Source organism: Myotis daubentonii, chromosome 13, assembly GCF_963259705.1.
Source record: "Myotis daubentonii chromosome 13, mMyoDau2.1, whole genome shotgun sequence".
NCBI lineage: Eukaryota > Metazoa > Chordata > Mammalia > Chiroptera > Vespertilionidae > Myotis > Myotis daubentonii.
The window spans coordinates 27711467-27719877 of record NC_081852.1 but is presented as its reverse complement, the minus strand read 5'-3'; the positions used below and the strand labels follow the sequence as shown (position 1 = coordinate 27719877).

Below are 8411 nucleotides of genomic sequence, written 5' to 3'. Positions count from 1 at the left end.
TATTGTTGAAAAGTATTTATTTACACTATAGTTATAAACCATCCATTATCTCAGTTAGTGGTTTTGTGTTAGAATAAATCATTTATGTTTCCACGACTATTAAAAGCTAATAACCAAACAAGTCAGTTCAGCAACATTATTTACATTCTTAACTGCAATTTGACTACAAAGGTAACACTTTTAAGTCACAAAACAGAGCATACAAAAATATACTTTCTAAAAAAAAATTCCAAATATTAATAGGCAGATATATACAGCCATACTAAACCCAGGGAGTGATTTTTTTTTTCATAGTAAGGCAACCCATTTACATGCAGACCCTGTAACATTGTCTACATCACACAAGGCACCAAGGACACTTCCAACACAATTGCATGCATCCTAGTTTCAGAGAATATATGTACATCCCCTTTTAAATAAGTTAACCTCTGACTCGTTTCAAGAGATCATAAATGCTTTACTTTTTTTTTTTTCCCAAAGGTTCAGAACTTGGAGAACAGTGCACATCAAAAATACACAAAATCTGAGTGGATATACACTGTAAAAATAATCTTTACGTTTCTCAAACAACTCAAAAAGGAGCAGGTATTGCTATGTCCCTCCTGTCACATTGCACTTCTGTTCTCTGAGTTTATAATACATATTGCTTAAAGGGTTGAGAGGACTAGATACACTTGGATTCACTGTTCCAGGGCCACACAATGCAGCATAAAGACCATGCTTTGCTCGTTGTACAGCGTCCCCCAAATCAATCCCAAGCCATAAAGTGCACGTCAGTTTTGCTTCTGTCTTTGCTGCCCCCACCTGAAGGGGATCAGCATCTCCCAACCTACTGTAGAAAACGTCTCAGATCAACTCTGACATTCAGAGTCAGAAACCTGTAATTGGTCAAAATAAGAGGGGGAGCAAAACCTAGCCAAACAACCCTTTAAAGCAGGGTTAGGCCTCAGCCCTCTAGGCCAGGGGCCCCCACCCAACCTCCTGCCAGAACCTCTCCATGACCTTAGGGTGAGAGTCAACTCACCAAAGAAAGACTCAGGTGGGCTAACGTTTAGGAAGGACCTGCTTCTAAAATGGAAAGGGGGCAGTGCTGGGCTCCACCAAGGCCCTTCTGCCCAAAGAAGGGAGAGAGGGGCAGGAGAGGGTGGTAGTGTTTGTTGTGCAGCTCCAGTGGACCGAGGGCCTCTGGGACATCAAGAAGCTGGTGTGTCAGGCTGAATCTGGTCTCAAGGTGTCCTGGTCCTAGAGGAGCAAGTGGCCAGGGACCCTCCTCCAATAGTGCTGCTGTTGCTGCTGCACAGGGGCACTCCAGCCTGCGTGCCCCCAGGGCATGAAGCCGTAGAAGCAGCGGGTACGGATGAGGGAGCACTGCTTTTGCGCTCCTTTTGTCGCAGGTGGATCTTGGTGTGGCGCTTCCTCTCATCACTCCTGGCAAACTTGCGGCCGCAGTAGTCACAGGCAAAGGGCTTCTCGCCAGTGTGCGTGCGGATGTGGGTAGTGAGGTGGTCACTGCGGCTGAAGTTGCGCATGCAAATCCGACACTGGAAGGGCTTGTGCCCCGTATGGATGCGGATGTGCCGCGTCAGCTCGTCGGACCGGGAAAAGCGCCGGTCACAGCCTTCTGCTGGGCACGGGTAGGGCCTCTCGTGCACTGGCGTCTTGCTAGGCCTGTTGGGGTACTTGCGAGGCCTCAGAATGGGCCGCAGGGGCAGATGGTGAGGGTTATAGGCAGCAGCGGCGGCTGCGGCCGAGCTGCTGCCAGGCAGCCGGGGTCCCTCGCTGCCTCCACTGGCCCCTGGCCCTGTGGCCCCAACACTGGGGCCCCCCAGAGTAAAGTTGCGGATAGTGGAGAGTGGAGTGAGCGGAGGGGGGACTCGCAGGGAGTCCAGGGGACAGGGAAAGGGCTTGCGGTCTGGGCCAGCTGTACCGTGTAGGTCTCTCTGGCACTGCGATGGGAAAAATCCAGGGTAGTCTGGGATCATGGGGAAGAGACCTGGGTCCGTGGTCGGCTTGGGGGATGGGTAGGAAGGAGGCGGTGGGTAGCCCAGAGAGGAGGAGGTGGAGGTGGTGCTTGGGGACAGGAACGCTGAGGGGTCCTGGTAGAGTTCTCCTGCGCAGCCAGAATAAGGAGGAGGTGGCGGCGGTGGAGAGTAGAGGTGGTCCAGGTCAGGCTGGGTCTGGGACATGGTGCACACACCCAGGGGTCCTGTGGCCAGTGGGTTGGGGGAGGCAGAGGTGACGCTGGATGAGGCTGTAGTCGAAGCTGGGGAGGCGACCCCTTGCAGGATGCCGGCACTCACAATATTGATGATGCCTTCGGGGTAGCAACTGGCACCAGCGTACTGGGGGTCAATGGAGAACTTGCCCATGTAAGTGAAGGTCTGGTTTCGGGGTGCGGAGACGGGAGCAAAGCTGCTGTGATATGGGAGATCCAAGGACCTCTTCTCTCCAGTCATGTCAATGTTGATCATGCCATCTGGGGAGAAGGAAGAATGGAGGTGGAGTGGTGAGAACCGCAGCCAAGAATCCCTTCTCACCCCCTCTCACACGGTCCATAGGATCCTGGCGCTTTACAGTTGGGTAGGGAAATTGCTACCCAGAGACCCACTGTGGCAGTCAGTACAGTCTGGGACTCAAACTACCTCCAGGAAAGCAGGATGGCCTACTCTTACCCCCCCCCCCCCCCCCGCCCCACACACACAGCCATCTGTGGCTCTAGTCCACAATAAAAACACCCAATAATAGCAACAACATTAAAAAGTCCTCATCTGCCTGAAACGCCTCTCCCTCTCCTTTGCTTGGGGATCCCACGGCTGCGGCGCCGGGCAGACACCACCCAGACGACAGATCCCAGCCAGTGCCGCAAAGTTGCAAGCCCTGGAGGGGAGCCCAAGAAAGGGGTCCGTGATTTCCCGGCTGCTCCCCATCTCTGGCGCCTTCCCTCCCTCCCTTTCCTGCTGCGCTTCTGCAGAAGGCTGCCGGAGGGAATGCGGCGGTGGAAGGAGTTCATAGCGTTCCTTTCCCTTCCAACCTTGCCCCACACCCGCACGTCCCCGGCCCAGCCCAAGGCCAGTGGCGGGGCTTCGAGAAAGGCGCGGGGGCCGCGGGACACCACTTTTCTCCGCATCGCCAAGAAAGCCAGCGGCACGGGTGTCTCCGCGGGTGTCCCGCCCTCCTCCTCCGCCCTCTCTTCCCAGCCTCGCCAACCCCCTCAACTTCGCGGGCGGCGCGCAGGTGGGGGCGCTCCTTAAGGCCGCACCGGTAGCGCGTTCCGAGACTTTCCCCGGGTCGGGTCTGCTCCGCCTGGGAGCGAGCGGCGGGCGCTTTCCTCTGGACCTTCGCCGCCGCTCGGCTCTCCAGACGCGCAGTTCTCCTCCAGAGCCCCGAACTTTCTCATTTTGCCCCTACCCCGGGCGAGGGGAGGCCGGGATGCCGCCGGCCGATTGGCCAGCACGAGTCCCAAAGTCTGGTGGTGCACCTCTCCTACCCTCACCCCTAAGCCCCCTGGGAACTGGGCGCGCGCGGCGCGCGCAAGCCGGCTCGCTAGCGACCCGGTACATCTGCCCGCGCGCCCAGCTCCAGCCTCCGGATCCCCACTCCCATGGGTTTCTCCTGCACCCGATTCCCATCTTCAAAGACAGTTCTGTCAACACCGACCACCGACCGCCCCAACCCCTCTCCTCCAAGTCCTGCACACGCACCGCACCCCACCCACAACCCCCGAGGTGCGTGGGTCCCGGTCCGCGAAAGGAACACGCGACTTACCTCCGGTCACTCCGTTCATCTGGTCAAAGGGGCCTCCCAGTTCGGCATTGGGGAAGATAGTCACCGACGTGGCGAGGTCCTCCACCGGGTAGATGTTGTCAGACAGCTGGTGCACAAAACCACTGAGAGTTACTGGGATTTTGTCTAAGGCCTTGGCGGTCATCATTTGCTCCTCGCGCAACCTGGAGACCCAACTCCCTCGCTACCTGGTGTGCCAGAGAAGCCGTTTTTGGAGAGGGGTTGGACTGAGCCTAGGTTGGTATCTCCTTTTGCCCTCCACACTTAAAAGCAACCACCAAAAAAGAAGAAGAAAATCCAGTAGAAATAAAACTAGCAAACAAGTTGCTGTATTTTTTAAGAAAGAAGAAAAATGGCTATTTGCCACTCTCTCCTGCGTTCCGGCTGGGAAGCCAGGAGTTGCTGGTGTAGTGTTATTATAACAGTGTGTCCCCTCGCCGAGCTATTAATCAATTGCGGCTCTCTCGGTTAGACGGAAAGTGTTGCTCTAAGTATTTATGGGCAGGTCCTCAATGCCCGTGACGTCGCTGCCCATATATGGACTGAGGAAAAGGGCTGGGCCAGGCGGCTTTTGGCGTCACATGGCTAATTTGCATACGGGCTCGGCTGCGCGGGCTCCGCCGGGCTCGCGACTCCCGACTCGAAGCCCCCGGGTATCCGAGGGGGTCGGGGGCGCGCGGCCGGAGCCGCAGCTCGGGTGCGAGGCGGAGGGCCTGGCGGGGAGGGGGCGCGCGGTGGGTCCAACTCAGGCCACTAGGGGAGAGCGAGCGGGTTCGGGCAGCGGCGCGGCCTCCCGGGGCGGGGAGGAATTCCGGTTCTCCGGGACTTTCCAAAAAAGGCGAAGATCCGGTGCCGGCGGCTCCGCCTCCCCAGCCCTTGTTTGGGAGCCATTCCGGAAAATTAAACTTCGGAAAGAAACCGAGCGAAGCCGAGACACTACAGTCAAACCCCTACTCACTTTCTTGGCAGCTCAAAACCGCAAGCACAAGGAGGCAGCGAAGAAGAAGAAGAAGAAGAAAAAAAAAGCTTCATGCATTCACGGAAGCTGACTGCTTTTTTCTGAATTACTTGGTGGAAAGAAGTAGCTGATGATAAGAGTGAATGCGGTATTGCTTTTTTGGAAAGTCTGTTCTATTTATACTGGAGCGAAAACGGAACAGGTTTTGGGTTGTTTGTTTGTTTAAGTATTCTGGGCACCTTGGGGCGGGGGGGGGGGCGTGAGGGGGGAGGGTAAACCCTAGGAGGCGCAGAATAACTGCCAGGAGCTTGGAGAGAAATCCTCTGGCGGAGACCACCCCCCTTCCTCTGCCCGCGCTCTCCCCGCCCCCCTTCAGCTGCTGCGCGGAGCGGGCGCCCTTCCCGGCGCGTCTGGGCGGTCGGCTGTGTGGGGGCGTCCAGATGGAGGCTTGGACATTCACCCTGCCCCGCCACACAAACACACACACATTCACTCTCACTCTCACACACGCTCCACTTCCGATACACACGCTCCCGCCCCCGCTGCCTTCTTCACACACCCACTTGCACACCTTATACCACACACCTCCCTGTTGACAGCGAGCCGGTGCGCCAACCTGGCCCATAGGGTACCCGGCCGGCAGAGCAGGAGCCCGGGCTTGCTTGCTGGGCAGAGTGCCCTTCGAAGACAGACACCCATCCTCACCTTACTGCCTGGACGGACCACTGCCACGGCAGCCCCCGACCCCGACCCCGACCCCGACACTCCGGGGGTGCGCCCTGTGGGCACATACCCTACTCCTGAATACACAGAAGGCATATTATTCCTTTTCCTCGTCCTGGGTGAGCTCAGAGACGTCCTGAAAGCCAACAGCATCCCCAAGGCCAGTTTTGGGCCACTATCACCCACACGCGTTTCTCTTTGAGATAAAAAGAAAAGAAAAACCTGACCCAGTGTAAACCTTGCTGTTTAGTTCTCAAAGCAATTTTTTAAAAAACTTTCCGGGGGTCCAGAGAGCGGCGGGTTTCTGGCTCGCTGCACGCACGGCTCCTACCTGCCGGAGCACCCCGGCCCGCACCGTGAGCGCTCCGGGCCCCGCGGGAGGCTGGTCCCCAGTGCCCAAGCCGGGCGCATCGCCGCCTGCCTGGCCCCTTCCCGCCCCAATGCGGCCAAGGTCTGGGATGGAGCGCGGGGGCAGCCTCCAGGGCCCGGCCCTTTCCTGCCCCCGGTCCGGGACCGCACCAGCCTCGTGGGGCTCGGGCGGGCGAGAGCCAGGGCGCCACGCCGTGGAAGAACAAGGGCGCTGCAGGCGGCTCTCCCGCCGCTCACCTGCCGCGGCCGCAGGAAGCCCGCTCCCGCCTGGCCCCGCGTCGGTCGGAGCCTCCGGGAGCCGGGAGCGGCCACTGCGCCTCCACTGAGCGCCGTTTCCCCGCCTGCCCGCCGCGAAACCTGTCCTCCGGCGGCCGGCATATGCCTTCCTTCAAACGCCCAGAGAGAATGTGGAAAAGTTTCTCGCTTGTTCTGCGCGCTCTTTTCCAATAGGAGATTTAAACAAATAAAGAAAAGGGAAGGAAATCGCACCCTCATAGGTACCCCCCTCCCCTTGGCAAAAAAACGTGCAAAGTCCCGTTTCTAAATAAGAGAAAGAAGTAAAGAAAACTACGCTCTTACCACGTGCGCCAGCCCGTTCCGCCTTCGATCTGGCCGGTCCCGCGGCCCCCGCGCTGACCACCGGCAAGACGACGCCTCGGAGGGGAGCCCGACTCGCATCTCCAGCCCTGAGTTCGCAAAAAGAGGGGGGGGGGTTGACCGAGTTATGCAAATGTGGGTCGTGGCAGCGGGGTTCGGGTTACGGCCCCCGCCAGCCTCCGAGGTGAGGCACCCACCGGTGGCTCGCGCGGGCGCGGCGACAGCTAGCGCTTCGCTCCTCTTCATGCACGTGGGCGGGCGGGCGGGCTAGTCGCCGGGGCCGCCCCGCTACGGGCGCTGCCGCCAGCCCCGCGGGTGGCCACCAAGCGCCGCCCCGAGGGGGAGCTCCTGGACGCCCCGAAAGCCGGGTGAGCTAGGCGCACAGGGCAGGACGCAGGCTGGGGGCGGCTCTGGCCAGGGGGAGCCGCGCTGTTTGGGGCGGCTACCCATCCGGAAGGAGGAGGCTGAGTGGGGGGTCACACGGGGGAGGGGAGGGAGTCCCAAGGAGGAGAGGCGGGCTTGCCTGGTTCGTCTGAAAAGCAAGTTATAGTCAATGGGAGTGACTGACCCTCTGGAATTATTCGGAGCTTTCCAACAACTCCCTTAGAGCGCACCACGCCAAGCCCGCGGTATGCCGGGAGTTGGCTGGGGGCAGAGGCAAGCAACAGCAGCAGAGAGGCTATGCGGGCTCCTGGGAGGGTGCCTGGGCCAGTCCTGGGAGGCCTTCCCTGAATCTCCACTGGAAACGGGTCAGTAGATACTTCCTGCTACCTTCTTCTTTCTTTTTTTTTTTTCCTTTTTTGAGAGTGTAATGGAACAAAGTCTAGGCATACTCATTTCAAGCCAGCCACCCTGTGGATAGGTAATAAATTCAGAAAGCTTAAGTGACTTGCCTAAAGTCACGCAGCTAGTAAGTGGTGGTGTCCAAATTTGCAACCAAGTCTGCTGACTCCAAGTACACTGCTCTGGTCGCTATGGCCTTCACTCAGGAAAACCCAGTTCTGGAAATGCAACAGTTCTTTGAGGATTGGAAGCCTGGCTCAGCCCACTAGGAAAGAAACAGGCCACCTTCTCCAACTTCATCTTTTTCCTCGGGCATTTCTGAGGAGGGGAAAGCTGAGGTCAGGGCTTTCAAGAGGCCAGGGACAAGGGACTAACATGGACACACACACACACACACACACACACACACACACACACACACCCCGAAGGGAGAATTAGAATTCTTGGGCTCTTCACCTATGTATGGACAGAGTGACCAGGTTGACACAAAGCCAGCCTACCAATAGGCCCAACCCCCAACTGTATCCTTCCTGGAGGGAAGAAGAAGTGAGAAAAGAAATTGGTGAGACAGATTAAAAAAAAAAAAAAAAAGTGAGACAGATAAAAACTCCAAAGGTGTTTACAGAGCGAGATACTGTGCTGGAAAGGGGTGGGGGAAGGAAAGAGGAATGCGGCCCTTGAATACCGAGATGTAATGCCCCGTGGCCTCTACATTTAGGCACTTATGTTGATCAAAAACTGGACAAATAAATGCCATTCTTTAAAACAGAGCTGTCAAAACGACCAAGTAAATGGGGTGGGTGCTCCAAGATGGATCAGGGTTATGAAAAGAGTAGCAAATTGATGCCAGGTTCTGGTTTGCTTTGTCCTGATTCCAGACACAGAAAGTAAAAGAGGAAGAAAGCAGAGGAGCCCTTTAGAAGATTTCCCCCGGAAAGTGGGGGTTAGGTGGGGGCAAGGAGCAGGGAAACCGCCTGAGGGTCCTGGCTGGCCCTCAGAGTCCGCTCCGTGAGTGGTTTTCAGCTTCCTCTCCACCTCCACCCCCCACAGAGACTGCGAATCACAATCAGCCATGAAGCATGTTACAAATCATTTGTATAACACTTGCATTTTGATTTATTAAGAAACATTCTGAACATCATTATAGACTATTTCTATTATGTCATTTTCACCCACTTTCATTTTAATACTGCTCCTG

The 8411-nt window shown here is 56.8% G+C and overlaps 1 protein-coding gene across 1 annotated transcript; it reads right to left on the bottom strand.

The window, feature by feature from the left end:
• Window positions 1-6670, bottom strand: EGR2 (early growth response 2). The gene is made up of 4 exons (XM_059662603.1): window positions 6628-6670; window positions 6413-6519; window positions 3766-3871; window positions 1-2476 (listed from the first exon to the last, which is right to left on the bottom strand). The coding sequence occupies exons 2-4, from the start codon at window positions 6509-6511 to the stop codon at window positions 1227-1229; spliced, it is 1455 nt and encodes a 484-aa protein (XP_059518586.1). The 5' UTR covers window positions 6512-6519; window positions 6628-6670; the 3' UTR covers window positions 1-1226.
• Between the last annotated feature and the right edge of the window lie 1741 nt (window positions 6671-8411).

Coding starts and splice junctions, on each gene's coding strand:
- EGR2 (XM_059662603.1), bottom strand. CDS start 6,511: ATGCGAGTCGGGCTCCCCTCCGAGGCGTCGTCTTGCCGGTGGTCAGCG. Junction 3,872..6,412: donor GGAACGGGCTGGCGCACGTG/GTAAGAGCGTAG, acceptor TTTGTGCACCAG/CTGTCTGACAACATCTACCC. Junction 2,477..3,765: donor GATGAACGGAGTGACCGGAG/GTAAGTCGCGTG, acceptor CCTTCTCCCCAG/ATGGCATGATCAACATTGAC.